We start from the raw sequence: 19370 nt of genomic DNA on the forward strand, positions 1-19370 counted from the left end.
TTATACCGCTGTGCTCTTATGTGTGAAAATTGACACCACTGATTTCCTTTGTGGTACGATACACATCTTTTGAGGTATTTTATTTGCAGTATCAATATCGATATTTAAAACTGAGCAGCGATCTTAAGATCTAGAATCAGAGGCACTGACATTTCAGAGGTTTTGCATTCAAACAGTGGTAAATCTCCACATCACTCCAGCAGGTGTAATGGCCTTCTTGTTACAAGCACACTAGCTCTTATTGTTGTAATTTTATTTTTTATTTAAAAAAAAATAGGCATGTACCTGGAGTACTATATACTCTAGGCAGGATTTTGTTTACCTTTTCAGGGACAAAGGTTAATTTTATTTGGAAGCAACACCTTTAATACAATTTATGTTCAATGAATTTTGTTGTTTGACATCAATCCGAAAGGGAATATTTTAATGTTACATTGTTGAACATTTTAATGTTTTGTAACTTAAAATGTATTAAGGGCCATGCTTAAAGAGCCACTTTGGAGTTTCAAATTGTCATTTTAGTTTTCTTTGTATTGATGTTGGAAAAAAATTAACCCCCCATCACCACAAATAATAAACACTAATATGGGAAACACCAATATATTTTAATAATGACAAGGTTTTTGTAAAAATCAGAAACATGAGGTAAACAAAACTTCTTTTCTGTCATATTCATAGAACATTGAAAAGTATTCTAAGGCAGAATGAACCTTGTTACAAAGAATGTAATATACACCGTTATTCAGCATCTGTAATGCAAAACCTAAAGCCAAATAATTTGAAGCACCACTTCCCTTAGTAAATCCACAACCTCTTTCAATATTTTCTACTTTGGTGACATCAGAACTGTAGTTGGCAAAAACCAAAAGGTGTGGGGGGGGGGGGACAAAATAGTCAACATACATGCAAGATCTGCTCCCCATGAAGTGTGAATAAGCTTAGTACTTCCCACGTATGTGGCGAGGGGTGGGGACAGGGCTCCGAGGCGGAGACTGCTGGCGTGACCTAAGGATCCGAGAGTAAGGGGTTAGGTTAGTGTCTGCAGCATTGCGCGTGTTGTATTTACGCGTCGGCGTGCCAGTGGGGAACAACGAGTGGTAAAAGGGTCTCTTCTGAGGAGGCTTGTTCTCAGAGTCACCAGTTACGACAGCACCACATCCCCGCTTCTTGCAAGAAATCGGTGTGGCAAAGCCCAAGCGGGGTAACAGGGGAGGCTGGGTGGCCTGCGCCTGAACTGGGGTCTCGGCCTTGCGCCTCAGGTCAGCCTTGACGAGCACCAGGCCGTTCTGCAATTCCACCAGAATCTGGTCCTAAGAGGAAGTGAGTCAACAGGGTTAGATGCTGCTGCATAGCACAGTGAAGTTAGGACAGAAAACCCTCCACATGCATGTGCACACCCGTTTTAGGCGTTAGGTTAAATAAATTAGTCTCAAAGCTGGTTGTGCAAGTAAAGATGTTAGTGAAAATGAGAGGGAGAGCGAGAGAGAAAAAAGTTAGAATTCCTTAGCTAAAGAAATTACTATTTTTCACAGTCCAAACACTTATTAATCGAGAAATGTTGGGACAGTTTTGGGATTTTGCTGAGTACTCCTATCAAGCAACTCAATATTGATCACAGCCAGTGTAGGACATATTTGATATCATGTGATAAGTAAAATACAGCAGTACAGTACTGCATTTCTTTCAGTGAGTTACAATTTCCATATACTATATAGTGATCCCCTGTTCCAGACCAACCCGGGATAGCTGAAAATCAAAGGCTGATCTATCTATCTAGTTTTCATCTGTAGTGCCCTGGCCATGATGTAAAAAAAGCAGTAAAATACATCTACATTATATATATATATATATATATATATATATTATACTGATGGCGGGAAAGTGTACCTGTTTAATTAGCATTTCGTCTGCCGCGGCCAAAGCCTGACGCAGCCTCTCGCCTCCTGTATTACGGCAGCAGGCCCGCTCGCCAGACTGCAGGTCTGAGCCGAGCTTCTGTAAATCCAAGCGCAGCTGACACAGATTCTGTTGGAAGGAGAAACAAAAATTTGTGGTGGCGGTCAACTGTGTGACAGAAGATTTAGCCCACAGGCCGCTTCTAACCCTTTGTCCCTCCTCCAGCTTTCGGTTGGCAGCGTTGGTGCCCGCTGAGCCCGGTGCCTCCAGCTGGATCTTCAGCTGCAACACCTCTATAAAAACCAGCAGAGTAAAAAAAATTAAAATGGGGCAGCGATTGGGGACTTTTCATTTTGGTCATTTGTTTCCACAACAACATTGTTTAAGCACTTCAACTAGTGTCCAAATGATTGCATTTTCATTTTTCAGTTTGGGGAAATAACAGTTATCGCCTCAGTGAAAACCTGTCTGCGAAAAGGAGTACAGGAATCCAGAGTCTTGGTTTACAAGGGTGCGCAATTAATTTGTTTGCCACGCGGCACAACATTTATGACCTAGTGTTTTCCATAGAAATATTTAAAGGTCCCATATTTTGGGTATATAGACCTCCATAGAGTAGAGTGACTCTCTAACATGGACTTGGTATAAAAGTGTCAATTTCATTTCAAAACACACCTTGGTTTTGTCATACGAGTGTCCAGAAAAGGCCCCTCTGACAGCTACCTCTGTTTGACTGAGCTTTGTATCCACTTTGTCCGCCCCCTTTCCTCTGATTGGTTGCCTCCGTGTCGAGGACCCACTTGTGAGAGCACACGTGTTTGTTATGTTGATAGCGCTGGCTCGGGAGCAGAGATGATCTGCTACACTGTAAAGGCCCTTTTCCACTGCAGCCTACTGTATACCAACCCATCGTTTGTGAAAGTGCGCAACAGCATGCCACTGTTCAACACGAGCTTAGTGTGCTGTGACGAAAGCTCTGTGCATCCGGTAGGAGAGCTGGTGGTGGTGTGATTTCAGCATGCACAGCAAGTGATTTTGGTGGACTTTTACAGTGAAAATAGCATGGCGGAGAAAATCGAGGAATCACTAATTAATGTGGTGTGTCCCGAGCTCTGCGACATAAGACAAACGACGTATAGTGACATGGTAGAAAGAAACTGCTCAGCTTGAAGTACACCTCGAGTAGACTTCATGGAGCTGTAGCTCATGGACGAGCCTAAACTCCCAAAGATCCTGTCGTGCCATTACAATCGGATGAATCCATCCCCTTCTTTTAGCTGCTGCTCGTCTCCTCCTCCTCCTTATTAAAATACAGCCAGGGCTTTGCATTGAAACGGTGGCAAATTTCAACTTTCTGTCCAAACCAGCGTTAAAAGGTACCAGGCTACTTTCTGTTCAGGCCCTTTGCAACCAGCGGCAAATATGGGGAAACTTGCGCCGTGTCGCTGTTGTCTCCTGCGTTGTCCTGTGCCCAACCCCACACTGCACTAAGTAGGTTCTATGTGTTAGCGCCTCAACACGAAAATCGTGAAGTGTAAAGTCAATAACGTGAAGTGTAAAGTCAACATACCCTGTGTCTTGCTAAGCAATTGAGCACGACACAGTTCGAGCTCTTCACGCAGTTGGGTGTTTTCTGTCCGGGTGCTGAGGCGGTGAGACCGTCGAAGCCTCTCAGGTTCTTGGGGGGCAGAGCTTGGGCCCGTCTCATGAGTCATCTTTTCTAGGGCAGCGGCCAGTTCCTCAATCTCTTGATCCCGTTCCTACAAAGTGTTAACATGAACTTGAACCACATCAAACAACCTCAGGTTAGAGATCATCCCAGCGCAGGTTTAAAACAATCACCTTTAACTCTTGGCTGAAGAATTTCTTCAAATGTTTCTGCAGGTTTGTTATCTTGTCCTCGCAGCGCTCTTCAATTAGAGCTCTCTCTGCCGCCAAGGTTTCACTACAGGACAGGAAGAAAGCAGTTTTTTGTTGTTGTTGAGAAAACAAACAAAACAAAAAAACAGGTGAAAGCACACCTGAAATCGTCTTGCATTCTGGAGATGACCTCCATCATCTCAGAGACCACCTGCTCCCTCACGTTAGCCTCGAGAAGTTCTTTTTCTTCCTGCTGCCTCTGCACCTCCCGCTTGAGGACGTCGATGGCCTGCAGCAAAGACTTAAAAAAAAAAAAAGAAAGATGTGATTCTTCACATTTCTTAGGATTGAATGCCCATCTTGTAAAGTTGTATAATTACTTAGGTTAAACTGTGGCAGTTAAAGCATCTACAACTCCCATCTTGAAGACAACTTCCAGACATGAGTTTTAAATCCCAACAACAATATTAGATAAACCAGCGCAATTTAATGCGGTCCGAAACAAGAGCTGTGTCAAAATTCCTGCCTCGGCAAAGATAATGCTCATTTTATTGTGATTTGAAGTGATGCACAACTGTAGCACATCATATTGAGACGTGTTTTTAATATTTTGACTCTTACGTTGCTCAATGGAAACAGCCCACAGTATGATTTTTGTAAAAGACAATACTGGAGGTGTATATTTTCAGTCATTACAAGTAATGCACCGAAATGAAAATTCTTGACCGAAACACCGAAAGGAATTATCAATCAAACTGAATTTGTAAGCTCTTTTCATACCAAAAAATAAAAAAAAAACTTTTTGTCCTGTTCGGTCAAGCAGAATGGAAAATCTGTATCCCTTTTATGTCGAAACAGTTTTACTGTGTCACAGTGGAGCTTTTAAGCTTCCGCTGTGGTATTATAATTGAGGTTTGAGAATCAGACTTGATCAGTCGAACAGAACAAAGTTTCTATAATGGAGAAAGAAACAAAGTCAAAGGAATAATTGTAATCAGGATGAGTGAACTAAATTACATTAACAATGAAACGTTAAATATGAGTGTTACATGGGGCTGTAGTGCTACACCCTGTGAGGGAAGGATAGGACAAGATAGAACAGGACAAGGACAGGGGAAGAAGCATGCAGGACCAGGGTCGTGAACCCGGCTGTACAACTGAAGTGTACAGGACGAGAGTATAAGTAACGGGATACACAAGCGATTTGCATATTCATGAGTTATTTGTTGCAGTAAGGGGTGTGTGTCTGCGGATACATGCAAGTGAATTGATACCGTTTTACATGCGCAAAGACTGACAGAAGTGTCCTGTAATTGCTGTGGCCCCCCTGCGGTGATTGAGGACCCAACCCAATCAATCGAGGGGCGGGATCAGGCCCAGGGGTCCACCCGAGAGCAGCCCGGCAGACGGGACACGTCCCACACCGGGGGACCCAGGGTGGTCCGCCTGCCCCACCGAGGCACCCAATTCCCGCTCAGAGCCATGTTTAAAATTACATCAAGAACATTACCATGGAACAGTTATTGCAGTATACAGGAAGTCCTCGAGTTACAACGCACTCGACCTACATTTCGACTTTACGACGCCCGTGCCTCCTCCGCCATTTTCTCCCAGCATCAGTGTTTCTGCTTAGCTAGTGCTTGTCTGTGTGGCGAGAGCATCTTTTGCTTTTTTCGCGCTCCTTTTTTCACACTCTCAGTAGTAAGGGCAAGTACAGCATCTTATTTATTTTATTTTTTTTTATTTAATGCATTTTTTTTTTTCTTTATACGAAGTGTTAACCTTTCCTGCTACGGTCACTTGACCGTGGTCGGGAGACGCCTTCTCCATGGCCGAGGTTGTCCTCCTTGGGGTTAACTCCCTTCTCTCGTTGCACAGCTGAGCGGCGGCAACAATAAAGGCACAAAGCACCGATTTGCTGCTTTAATGGCTTTATTAGCTCGTCTGCACATTCAACGTCAACGGGTCCTCCGCTAATTGCTACTCTTTCCCGGTCACCGTCACTACACTTGCCACTGTACGCACTCGCACTTGCGCGCACTCCTTCCTCCTTGACAGTCCCATCTCACTCACACATCAACGCACACGCCCACACACACTGAGCTTTCTGTCACAATCATGTGGGACAATACCCATAACAGAAGTATTTCGCCGTAAATTTCGACTAACGGTGAAATCCGACTTACGCGGAAAACCGTGTTACGTCGCCAGCGTACGGAACTCATTCGTAAATCGAGGACTTCCTGTATAATGTGATAGGATATTTAAAAAATAATAATCTGCATACTGTTATGTTTCACAACAATCACTCTATAAATGTAATCGCTAAAAAGATTGCTTCAATATTTGTTATTTTACTGTTTACCTTGTACTAGTGGACACATTTGCAGCCAAATGTCTTCTCTTGCCTGATCTTTGTGTAGTCCTGTAGCCTCTATTGCTGCTGAAATTATGCAAATTCCCCATTGTGGGACTAATAACGGTAATGCTATACTCTAAATATTTATTATAATTATGTACTTTTAAAATTTATATGCCCATTTTCTCAAGTGACGTAGCAGCGGTGACGTAGTAATTCGTTTCCAGTTTCCGGTCACTGTTTGTGTAGCTTTCGAGCATTATCGTATATTTCAGTGTTTTCCTCTTTAGACACATACTAATTTGCCTGATGTTTTGCTTTTCAAAGTTGGCTAATCTCTGCTATAACACGATCCCAGCCAGACCTACTCTATGTGACAAGTGTACTGTACCACCCAATCACATATTTTGGTGTTTTGCACCTTCATGTTACATTAGCTTAGCAACTGGCTTCCCCGCCGACTGTCTCCCTTCTTGGCCTCCCTGATAACGCTCGTTTATTTCCTGTCATGGAGGCGATGATTAGTGACTTATGCTGCGTTGACAACGAATGTTATGCGCACCTTCGCCCCCGCAGCTCGGCATCGTATTTAGCCACGTTACCTGTAGCTTGTAGGATAGCTTGGGCGGCGCAAATGCATAGCCTGCAACAAGCATTCCACCTTAGTAGCCAAACAGGAGAAAGCAGAAAGGTTGGACAACAATAGGGAGGCTGTAGTTCGGACTAGACGCTAGCATAATGATGGTAAAGCCACACGGTTACCACAATTCATTTCGATAAGCAAATTTGAATTATTGCCATAATAAAGACATTCATTTTTGTTGTTAATGTTTGTTACCACTAGTTGAATTTGAATTGAATTTATGTCTTATGGTGCACGACTCTGTAGTAGCTTACAGTCATGGTTTGATAATGACAAAGTCAGCAAGGCCCAATGGGAATTGCTTTTTAATAGCAAATAACATTGCAGTGCACAAGCTCATGTTTCAGCCACAGCAAAGCTATGAGCTAGCAACAATAAACAACGTGTTATTTTTGAAGTTTTATTTGGGCCATTTTATTTCAGTGACAGAAGTCGTTCGGTCCAAGAGCAAAAAAAAATGCACTTTGGGGCTTTTTTCAAATCTTTACTATTCTGCGGAATATGCTGTGACAATAAAACTTCTCAGCCAATATTAGTCACACTTTTTCCGGTCAGATTTCAAGAACATTAAGCCCAATTACCTTAAAATACACAAAATAAGAATGCATTTCATTCAAAAGCAGCACTGGAAGCACGCTCTCTAAATTGACAGAGGGATGTTTACGTCAACATTTAGACGAGTGTTTCCCCAACCTTTGAGCCAAGGAACATATTTACTTTAGAAAAAATATTCCTTCATACCACCAAATAAAAATTTCATTAAAAGTATAGCTACCTAATTTATATTTTTTTCTGTTGTATGAATGGCAACAGGTGGATAGTCAGGTTAATTGCACCTTCTGCCATCTAGTGCAAAGTGTCTTCTACCTGTCACTATACTTCACTGGGATAGATACGTAGCTAAACAAAGATACATCATTTGTAGTAAACAATTTTGATCAATTAAGTAAAATTAGATCATTTAGCAAGGCATACCCAAGGCATACTTACTGTACCAGGGCAGTGTTTGAGAATCAGATTTAGACATTTTGTCTGTAACAGAACGTGTCTAATGAGTTAAGTGTCCATATGCAGTAGGTTACCAAAGAAAAAGTCTGAACATTACAATATCAGTACTTGCCATTTTGACTACAGTTCTATATTTTTTCTGCAGACAGCCATAGGTGATATGTAAAATGTGTAATAGATTAGCAAACAACAGCAAGTGATAACGTCCCCCTCCCTCGTGCAATGACTTACCTCTGTATTCAACAAGGTGATATCTCCATCTTCAACATCACTGTCATCTGCATCCTCTTCCAACACTGTGCTGTCATTCCTGTTGGCTGGCTCACGCAGCAGAGACAGGATATAGGCCACTCTGTTCTTTGTGGAGGGTGCATGGACCAGCTAGAAGGAAATCATGAAAAAAAAAATCAACCTTCCTTTGGCCTAATAAGCAAAAACTGAAGTCACTCCAACTGTAAATGCTTACTTGGGAAGCAATAGCTGAAAACTTGAGGGCTTGCAGAGTCTCATCATAGATGGAGGCACATGTGTTGATGTTGACCACCATACTGGATGTTCCTCGGCCACAGAAGAAACCTTGAAGCACTCGCGTCAGCTTGCTGTCCCTGAAGGGTACCACTTGAGGGGGCCGTGACCTGTGAATGTCATTTAAATGCTGTAGCCTTTCCTCTCAAAAAATCTGCTTGACTACACTTATACTAGTAATTAAACAGCACACAGTGTGCCATGGGAAATTATTCAATTACACCCCCCAAAATTTTATTTTCACAAAATATATTTGCTACAAATGACATACATTTGTTTATCTGTGCCACTGACATATAGTGAAGGTAAAATGAACCTTTGTTTCCACCTGTTGCCAACAGAATGATAGCTTTGCGTTCAACTAAACAGACCCTGATTTCGCCTCAAGTAAGACAATTTTAGTAAACTGAAACAAGGTCATTATTATTTCAGCATATATACGCTTTGGGAAAGGTTTGTCTGGTGATTTCTTTCCCCAATGTAAAATATGTAGGTATAAAATATACTTAAGCACATACTTGTTAGTCTGGTTATGTCTCAGAGCAGCAATGCAGCGGCCCAGGGTAAGAAGGGAGGTGTTTATGTTGTTGGCTTCCTTCATTCGTTCACCGCAGCGCTGCTCTTTGCAACGTTCCGACCCAGCTAGATCGCAGATAGTCAGTCTGCAAAGAGTCCACAACCAGGTAAGTAAAGCAAATAAAAATAAATACATTTTGAAAAGTGATAGTTGGAGACACCCAAATATTGTCTCAGGTGGTTCACTTACTCGCTAATGTGCATGTTCTGACCAGATTCTGCATTTGGATGGACATGGATGACACGGATGGAGAAAATGCTGTGACTGCAGAGGTTAAGAAAAAAAAAGAAAAGTAAGTCAAAAGAAATCGGCACCAGCAACACAAAAATCTATGAAATAAAGAATTGGAAAGAATTTGAAAGACTCTTACCTACGACTCGAATTTTGGTTGAGGTGGGTGCTGGCAAAACTTTGATTACGACGTCCGGCTCTCAGAATCTTCCAAGCTTCTTCTGCACTGCGGACCTGGACCCATGTTAGGTCTGACAAAACCAGAGGATGCAGCAAAGTTCATATACTTACATCAACAGGAAAGACACTGAAATGCTATGGCACAATATCAACATCATGACCACAATATGAGACTCAATAGAAGAGATGTATGAAAGTCTGCCTTTACTAAAGGTAATAATGCTTCGTTTAGACTGAGGGTGTCAAAAAAGGTATTGATTTAATTAAATGCAGTTATGTACTACTGCAAACTACAAGATATTTTTAAAGGGTATTTTTTTTTTTTTTTTTAAACTTATTTTTGTGAATTTTGGAATCTACCTCTCAGTAGATTGTGTAGGTAGTCCTAAACACGTCCAATAAAGTGTGTAATGTATATACAAAAACCTCTCTTCCAAGATTACACAACAAAGACAAGATATTTAAAGCTCTGATACTACCATTTAGACTCTCGAACAAGGCGTTAGTATAAGTGTCAATTTCACTTCAAAAAACACCTCGGTTTTGTCATACGAGTGTCCAGAAAAGGCCCCTCTGAGAGCTACTTCTGTTTGACCCAGTTTTGCATCCGCTTTGTCCATATTTGGCTAAGACCGCTCCCTTTCCTCTGATTGGTTGCCTCCGTGTAGAACACTGAGCCCTCACTACTTGTGAGAGCACACACTTAAGTTGACAGCGCTGGCTCGGGAGGAGAGAGGAAGGCGGAGATCTTCAATAGTGACGTAAATAAATGAATGACCTGATTTCAGGACTCTCGGCAGAAAAATATCTGGAACCAAGTAATGCGTGGACTATTTTAATTCATATTTCACGTTTACTGAGGCACCAAAGAGACTATTACATCCCAGATACTAGAAAAAGCTGGTTTGTTAAAACAGGACCTTTACTGTTCAAACTGTGAAGCATTTTTTGCAAATATTCACTCATTTTGACTTTGATGCCTGCAACACATTCCTTAAAAGCTGGCACAGGGGCATGTTCACCACCGTGTTACCTTTCCTCTTAACAAAATTCAATAAGCGTTTGGGAACTGAGGACACTAATTGTTGAAGCTTTGTAGGTGGAAATCTTTCCCATTCTTGCTTGATTTACAACTCAAGCTCCAGTTTAACAGTCCAGGGTCTCCGTTGTCATATTTTGTGCTTGATAATGCACCACACATTTTCAGCAGGAGACCGATCTGGATGGCTAGCAGGCCAGTTGAGTACCACGAAGCCATGCTGTTGTAACACGAGCAGAATGTGGTTCCGCATTTGTCTTGAAATGTCTTGTCAAAGTCAATTACCTTTCACATAGGGATTGCCGTGCTTGTCGTCGCTCAGCCGCAGTGTGATCCTCTTTCTCGGCTGCAGAGAGGCTGCGGCGTCCAGTAGGTCATACAGAAACTCGTTGTAGATCTCATAAAAGGACACCCAGATTGAGAACTGCAGCCCTTCCCCCAGTTCATCTCCACTGCTGTGTGACATGCTGTCAGGCTCCAGACACACACTGTCACAGTCTGCAGAATGAGGATGTGTGCATGTGAAGACAGCTGAAGCATTTTGCATCATGTTAACTTTATACTTGTATATAACACAGGTTTATATCACAGGGGTGGGTGAATTATTGCCTACAGGCCACATCCATCCACACCATACTTTATTCCAGCCAGCGAAGCATTTACATAATGAAGTATTCTGTAATACATGTTACATTATTTTGGCGGGTTTTTCCGCCCTAAAATTGGCCAATGTATGCATTTTTATTTTTTAATGCATGTTTGGTTCATTTATATAATTATTGAAATATTTTTTTTCTTTAATGAACAAATGTAAAAAAAAAAAAAAAAATGAAAGTGGTTCATTATAATTAGTTAATTATTATAATTAAGTTAATTATAATAATTAGTTTATTATTAATTATAATAATTAGTTTATTATTATAATTAAGTTAATTATAAAGAAGCACGGTGGGCGACTGGTTAGCACATCTGCCTCACAGTTCTGAGGACCGGGGTTCAAATCCCGGTCACGCCTGTGTGGAGTTTGCATCTTCTCCCCCCATGCCTGCGTGGGGTTTCTCCGGGTACTCCGGTTTCCTCCCACATCCCAAAAACATGCATAGTAGGTTAATTGAAGACTCTAAATTGCCCGTAGTTGTGGATGTGAGCCCGAATGGTTGTTTGTTTATACAGTAGGTTCCCTGCGATGGGCTAACACCCAATTCAGGGTGTACCCCGCCTCTCGCCTGAAGATAGCTGGGATAGGCTCCAGCACGCCCATGACCCTAGTGCGCAAAAGAACTACGGAAAATGAAATCAATAATTATAATCCACTTTAACAATGCGCATGAATTTTTTACATAGTCACTTTTCTTTTTTACCCCATCTACAAATAACTTGTCTATTTGGTCCCTAATTTTTTTATTTTTATTTATTTATTCATTTATTTTTTTAAAACACATCAGCACAAAGATTCACCTACCCCTGTTACACTGTCTACAGTACTTCTAAATACTGCCATAATATTTGACATAGAAATGCATTACCAACTCAGGACTAAATTTAGTCATTTACAGAAAAATATTACTATGACATTGATCAAGTATTTGATTCAGTTACTGGGAAAGTGTATATTGAACAAGATGGGAACTACTGATGAGCTTCTGTAGCATGTTTACCTTTCCTGTTTGGGGGAAAAAGTCAAATACAAAACATTTCTTCTACAAATTCCCCTTACCATCCAGTTGGACAGCAATGTGGCTGGCAGCAGAAAGTCCTCCAATCCCGCTGTCCCATATTGTCGTGTTGCCAGCTCGACGAGAACTCATGTTCTCATCCTGTAACACACGACAGCAATACTTTCATATAAATGTGCAACTAATCAGGGATTTTCTTTCTGGGTTGTTTTAGTTACCTCTTTGAGCAGAGAATTTCTGCGTATTTCCTCCACCCTGACCTCACAGGGCTCCAGGTGTCTCACATCTTGGTACAAGACAGGCTTCAGGTCCATGGCGTGATAGAGATGACCCTGAAGTCTTTTGAACAGAGACACTAAAGCTCTGGGTAGGAGGCCTGCATCACGACGAGTTCCTGCAAAATACAGTAATTATATTCGGTAACTCTTTTGACAAGATATAAAATTGTATCTTCAAAGATGAGCACAGAGAGTTTTGTGTTTAGTATACGTCCTAACAAAACATCGTACCTTGAATAGTGTAAGTCTTTCCAGAATTGGTGACTCCATAAGTGTAGAGGAGTCTGTTCTTGCCCTGAAGAACATTGGCGACCATCTCCTTCATGGTGCACTCATAAAAGTGTTGCTGTGTGGTCTCTGGTCCACAAATCTTATAGTTTAACAAGACACAAAGTGCATGTTGTTACAGTTGTACTAGATCTCATTTGATGTGTAACAGGTATAGGTACATCTGTACACTGATGGCTAGGCAATTAATTTAATCCATTTTATTCATTCCAATAATTTTTATTGTTTTTCAAATGACTTCTGTCGTTCAAAGCATGTCCCCGCTGACGTGCACTGTTTACACCTACAAAATGGCTGCAAACAGAGAAAAGTGAGTTTACAAAAGCAAGAGTCTTTGTTATGAACCTAGTGATTTAGTATTATATTTAGCAACTTTTCTGACCCCTCTAGCGACTATTTTACAAAGAGATTAATTCCTGCAGAGACCACAACTTTCATTTTGACATTGTTTTGCATATGACAAGAAAGGAGCCCTGTAAAAGGTCAGTCATTGCCAAATACATGGTGCCCACTTATATGTTGCAAAAGCAGTGATTTAGAGACATCTTGGAAACTTTTGACCTGAGGTCAAACCCACAAAGATTTTGCTGAGGTCGCCTTGCCTCACCTGAACAACTCTAAACCTCTTACATATGGACCAGCCAAGCCATGCATTAGGACATAATTTTCTTATGTTAAATTGTTGATTATTTAAAATGTTAATCGATACAGGACTGTGTTTGAAACAAAAGATTTCCTCAGGAGGCACTTATTTTCTTACCATCTATAAAAGACAAAAATATGTATTAGCAGGGATCCCTTTTGATGTGCGTCCGGCATGAGACGCACAAAAATTAACAGGGACGCATAAAGTAAGATTAATCTGTTTTAGACTGAAACCTGCGTCTGAATAGTGTGGCCAAAAAAAAAAAAAAAAAAAAAAAGGGGCCGCACCCTGATTGGCTGTGTGTGCTTCTGAAAGGCGGACGCTCGCGTACATGAAGCTAAGTTTTCTGACAGTAAGCCACAAGCTGTTAGAAAGTTGTGGCATAAAGGGAATTAGATCCTTAGCCTAACGTCACCACAACGATGTGCAAACATTTTGGATTCAAGCCAGATGTACGCGGCCATCCCGCTAACACCAACGAGCTGGAAATTCGAATTTGTATGAAGTCGCATCAAAGACAACACAAAACCTCAAAGTGACAAAAACAACCATCACACCCAAATTTGTCAACTGGGAATAAAAAACAGTGGGAAATTTCCCACCAGCTTGCAATTATGGAAAACTTTCTCCAAACAATGCAAATACAAACATGACAGTGTATATGGTGCAAATATGCTCACATTATATACAGTAAAGCATACTCACTATTGTAAGAGATGCAACTATTGAACATGTTGATAAAGCAGCGTTTAAAGAAAGGCTGCAGACTTTTGAAAAATAGTAAAAATCTTGAAAACAGGTTGCTTTATTCTACTTGAAGAAAAAGTTACAATAACAACACAACTGGGAACTTCATTGGCAGTATATTGCCTGTTAAGGCATTAACGATTGTTTATACCTCTGTGCCAATTGTTTAGTATTTGTTTAAGTGCATTTTTTGTGAACAGAGCCTGAGTCCGTTTGTTATATTTTGTATCTAAGATATTTGATGTATTGTTTCTACATCACAATGTCAATTTTCATTATTCTTAGAATTATAAATTAATTGTTCTTAAAAAGGATGTACTTGGCTTGCGACCGTTTTAGGGTGTACCTCGCCTCCCGCCCGAAGATAGCTGGGATAGGCTCCAGCAGCCCGCGACCCTAGTGAGGATAAGCAGTAAAGAAAATGGATGGATGGATCATTATATCATGCTTGGATTCATAGGAAAAGCATAACACATCAGGGTTACAGTATATTGAAAAATGTGATTTATAAATGGGAATCAATTATGCCTTAGAATGCGATAGTGAATAGTCAATATTTATCTATTTCTAATAACTTTGAAAATTGTTCCATGCTTTTAAAGTTAACTTGTTTAAATCCATGTAGCCCTTTCACCTTTGATTAACAGATTTGTCTTTGGTGGAAAACATCAAAGTCCAAAAAATGTCCCCCAAATTTTTTTTTAAATAAATAAAAATTGACAACGGATGCATACGGGCTGGACTAAAATTCATTGATGTAAACCCCCTAAATTAATTTGAACCAGTGCCGTCTGTGTCGAGATGTGCCGTTTCTACCTTTAGGTGTAAGTAAAGCCTAAGGCATGAGTTCAATGCCTGGATGATTTTATGTTGGGGGAAAAAAAACTGAAAGATGATTTAGTCACGTCGGTGTGATATGTCATTTCCGATGTTCAAAAGGAAGCATCTTTTTATCTCTTTCTGACCAAATGATGCATTACACAAAGGTGATATAAAGGTTAAAATACAGTAGCTGGTTAGAAGATTTGACTTTCCGGAGTCCCTATATCACATGATAAAAAAAACGAAGGCGCTGATTGGCCAAAAAGGAGATCTGTGTATCGCCGATCGATCGCTATTCCTTACAGTCCTTGGATATGTCACAGCTAATTGCATTTGTTGAACTGAATCTGAAATGATCAACCTGAATGTGAAAATATATAATTAGAATTTTCATTGCGAATAAAAACAATTCTTATTCACTTTCACATTTCTTTGGACTTGAGTTCCAAACTAATAAATTCAATTTCAAATGACACTATTCAGATTCCGTTTTTAAATGCAATGTTTCAAATTAAACAATACAAATTCAAATTATGTTTTTCAAATTCAGTTTTTCAAGTGTAGAAATTCAAATTTTCCTGCTGGCACATATTTCAGCCCACAAGCGGTTCGGAAAATGGATTGATATCAACATTAATTGGCCTGTTATTTTGTTGTTTAAAGTTGGTTACGCTCCACGAAAACACAGTTCCACCTAGACCTATGTGACAAGTTTACAGTTTCACCAAATCACATATTTCAATGTTTTGCGACGGCTTGTAATGATAGCTTTATCAATTAGCATGGCTTTGACAGTCTTCGCCTATCCCACTCCGCGACCTCCCTTCGTGACACTTGTAAGAAGTGTAGCTTATTCGCTACGATGGAGGCGATGATCATTGACTTACAATGTGTTGACACTGGACGCAAAGAGAACTTTAACCTCCATGGCTTGGCAGCCTGGGTACAAAATAAAATACTGAGCACCAAGGAGGTGTTCAATGTGGACGAGCCGGTAATGTCAGACGATTCCTCCCACCCACACCCCCAATATCCGGAACACTTAGTTCTGTTGTAGTCATTTCTTAAGGTGAACAGTAATACAATAGCATCATTTCCGTGTTTTTTTTTACTGTGTGTGCAGATGATTACCATAGAAGGTTGTTTGTTTTGAGGCGTTGGCATATTTGTCCAGGCAGATAGAATATTACTTGAAATATGCCCAAAGGGGTAATTCAGATTATTAGAAAGCTGAAAACTATGAAGCGACACGGTGGACGACTGGCTAGCACATCTGCCTCACAATTCTGAGGACGCAGGTTCAAATCCAGCTTCGCCTGTGTGGAGTTTGCATGTTCTCCCCGTGCCTGCGTGGGTTTTCTCCGGGGACTCCGGTTTCTTCCCAAATCATGCATGGTAGGTAAATTGAATACTCTAAATTGCCCGTAGGTGTGAATGAGTGTGAATGGTTGTTTGTTTATATGTGCCCTGCGATTGGCTAGGGTGTACCCCTCCTCTCACCCAAAGTCAGCTGGGACTGGCTCCAGCACACATGCGACAATAGCGAGGATAAGTGGTATGAATATGGATAGAAATTCAGACAAACTGTTCTCGAAGTGATTTCTAGGTTGGCAGCTCTGCAGTCAAAGCCAGAAATGCAATTTTACTAATAATTGACAGTCATTCCTTTGGGGGTTTCAGTTTTCAGCCTTGGGTTCCACATTTTCAGTTTCTGCCAGGAATTTTCACTTGTGTGCATAACTAATTATTCCTGTGGAAGTTAATGATTGAAAAAAAAAAAATGCAACACTGTATTGAATAATGTCATTGATATGTCCTTATCCTACAGCAATGGCAGGGGGAAAAAAGGATTAAAATGAAGATCAGGGATTTTTGTTTGGGAAGAAAAAAATTATGACCATATCACTCTGCCCTCAGTGTACCTACATGCGTTTGTAAGAGTAACCCACCTTGGAGAAAGTGAACTTGTGCATGCTCTGAGAGATGCCCCTCTCTGCCATCTTCATGTTTTGTGAGCACCTGGGAGCTTTAAGCAACAGTGTCTCTTCATCTTGTATGTCCACACAGTCCTGCAAGAGGAGCACGTTTAGAGAGGCACCACGCGCATACGAGAGGAACTGGATTGTTCCATATTTGGACCTGCTCTTCGCCCCTCCCTCTCTCTTCCTCTGTGAGGGGTCGTATGCGCAGGAAGACCTTCACCCTCTCTGTCTCTTTATCACCACAGCCTGGCCCCATCATTGCAGGTTTCACAGCCACTTTCTAAAGTACATGATTTGTGAATTGCCATGAATGTTTAAATCATTTGAGAATTTTAGATGTATTCTACAAATTGGTAAACTGTGGTGGACTATGCTTTTAGTTTTAATTAAACCACACAGTGTAAACACTAAAAGAAAGACATTCTTTATCAAACAACACTCACCAGCCCCATAGTGGATAGCTGAGGGTCCAGGCCCGGTGAAATTAGCGAGAGTTCAGGCAGACGTGGCATGCCCAATCCTCCATAGTCTGCTGCAGTGGACTCAAACACAGCCATCTCCTCTCCTTCGTCAAAAGGGGACGCACACGTCGTGGACAAAGAAAACGCCATTTACCTGTTGCAAAGACAACAATGCATGTCAAGCAATATAGATGCAAACTTTTTTTTGGGGGGGGGGGGTCTTACCTGTTGAGAGACACATTGTAGAAGACATTTCTCAACAATATACATTGAAGTTATTGTGACTATACAGTATTGATTATTTGTACAATACGTAGCTCACTGCAGGGATTAGCAGACGTGAAGGTGTGTCAAAAGACAAGCCCTTCACAGTGACAATGACTTGAGTTGCTAAACAGGAAGGATTACTCCAACCTTGCCCGCATGACATTTGAAAAAAGATAAACTCTCCCAAATTGCGAATATTAATTGTAATGACAGTTGTTTCAGTTACCTCGGTGACAGCTATTGATTATATCAAAGCCGACTACTATGTATAAGTGTGAGAATATAACTATGTATTTTGAAATAAAATCGTCAAATCCTGTGTGTGTGTATATATTATATATATATATATATATATATATACACATACATATATATATATATATATATATATACACACACACACACACACACACATATATTATATATATATATATATATATATATATATATATACATACATACATACATGTGTAGAAAATATTGTTTAAAAAAATTATTTGATGCAATGTCAGAAGTAAGATTTAATTGGTATATCTAAGTCACGATTAACTTACCTCCTTTGCTAAAGGTTGGACGGACGTTTGTTTCCCAGTATTTTTGTGCTCTCGTCAGTCTAAAACCGTTAGATCCCAAGGAATTAAAAAATAAGTTTTCAGTATACAAGCCGACGTCAAAGCAAAACACTAACTACAGCGCTTTTGGCCGTCTAAACATTCTTCATGCTATTTCGCAGTTGGAGTTTCAAACAATGCGCCAGAAACTGTCGAGCTGACTGAGCAGGTTTGAATTTGAATGAGCATTCTCTGCATGATTGGCTGCAAGGTCTTCTTCGGCTTCTTCTTCTTCTTCTTCTTTGTTGGCGGGTGGCATCAAACGTTCAAGATACATTACCGCCATCTACTGTGCTGGAGTGTGGGTCAGGTCCGTCGATACAAAATAAATAAATAAAAACCAAAGAAACTTAACACTAGATTCTCTTTATCAATCCTGTTTCATTTAAAAACTGAGACAAAGGCTTTGATCTTAATTTCTTCAGTGTTCAGTACATTTCTAAGATTAAATACTGGAACCCCACTTTTCTTCAACTCATCTCTGAGACTCCCTCTACTTATTTCATACCTTTGACAATAACAAATAACATGTTCAACACATTCCTCCTCCACTCCACATTTACACAAACCTGTACCACGTTTCCCAATTAAATGCATTATCCCATTTAGCCCAGTATGTCCTAATCTTAATCTTGTTATAATTGTTTGTCCCCTTCTGTTTCTACCCGCTGCTTTCATGCCCCCCACCGTCTGCTGTAATTTATAGAAATGCCGTCCTGTGTGACCTCCATTCCAAAGTTTTTGCCATTCTGTTTTGATTATGCTTTTTAACATAAGCCTTAACCTCCCCCATCCTAAAAGATATCCCCAACCATTCTTTTCGTTTAAGTGCTTGTTTTGCAAAGTAATCAGTTTTTATTCCCCTTTATTCCTTTATGTGCTGGAACCCACATAAACCTGATGCTCGTCTCCAATTTACTTAATATATACAATATCTCATAAATGTCAATAGGCTCCAGCACACCCGTGACCCTAGTGATGATAAGCGGTACAGAAAATGGATGGATGAACAGCTGACCTACTTTGTGATAGCATGTTTTTATTTTAGGACAATAACGCTGATAATGAATCTGAACAGACTACAAACCGCTTTAACCTGTTTTGTTCAACCAACTGTAGTGCCATCATGATTGCCAGAAATTCCACTGTATCTACTGCTAAGTGATCTGATGTCCGTCCCTGAATGTTTATGTTTAAATCTGGAATGACAAATGCAAATGCTGTTCTTCCATTCCCAATATCTTTTGAGCCATCAGTAAAAACAGTGGTGTACA

General features: G+C 40.5%; 1 protein-coding gene across 1 annotated transcript; it reads right to left on the minus strand.

Moving 5' to 3' along the window:
* Nucleotides 1-509: 509 nt before the first annotated feature.
* On the minus strand, nt 510-18258 carry kif20a (kinesin family member 20A). Its single transcript, XM_061702522.1, has 19 exons — nt 18040-18258; nt 17201-17372; nt 16915-17037; nt 16725-16844; nt 12504-12642; nt 12213-12388; nt 12036-12135; nt 10604-10816; nt 9239-9350; nt 9058-9132; nt 8810-8953; nt 8233-8401; nt 7998-8147; nt 3918-4057; nt 3739-3841; nt 3467-3656; nt 2104-2189; nt 1888-2025; nt 510-1310 (listed from the first exon to the last, which is right to left on the minus strand). Exons 2-19 carry the CDS (start codon nt 17366-17368, stop codon nt 939-941), a joined length of 2718 nt encoding a protein of 905 aa, XP_061558506.1. The 5' UTR covers nt 17369-17372; nt 18040-18258; the 3' UTR covers nt 510-938.
* Between the last annotated feature and the right edge of the window lie 1112 nt (nt 18259-19370).

The sequence above is a fragment of the Phycodurus eques genome, chromosome 17 (genome assembly GCF_024500275.1).
Source record: "Phycodurus eques isolate BA_2022a chromosome 17, UOR_Pequ_1.1, whole genome shotgun sequence".
NCBI classification, from domain to species: domain Eukaryota; kingdom Metazoa; phylum Chordata; class Actinopteri; order Syngnathiformes; family Syngnathidae; genus Phycodurus; species Phycodurus eques.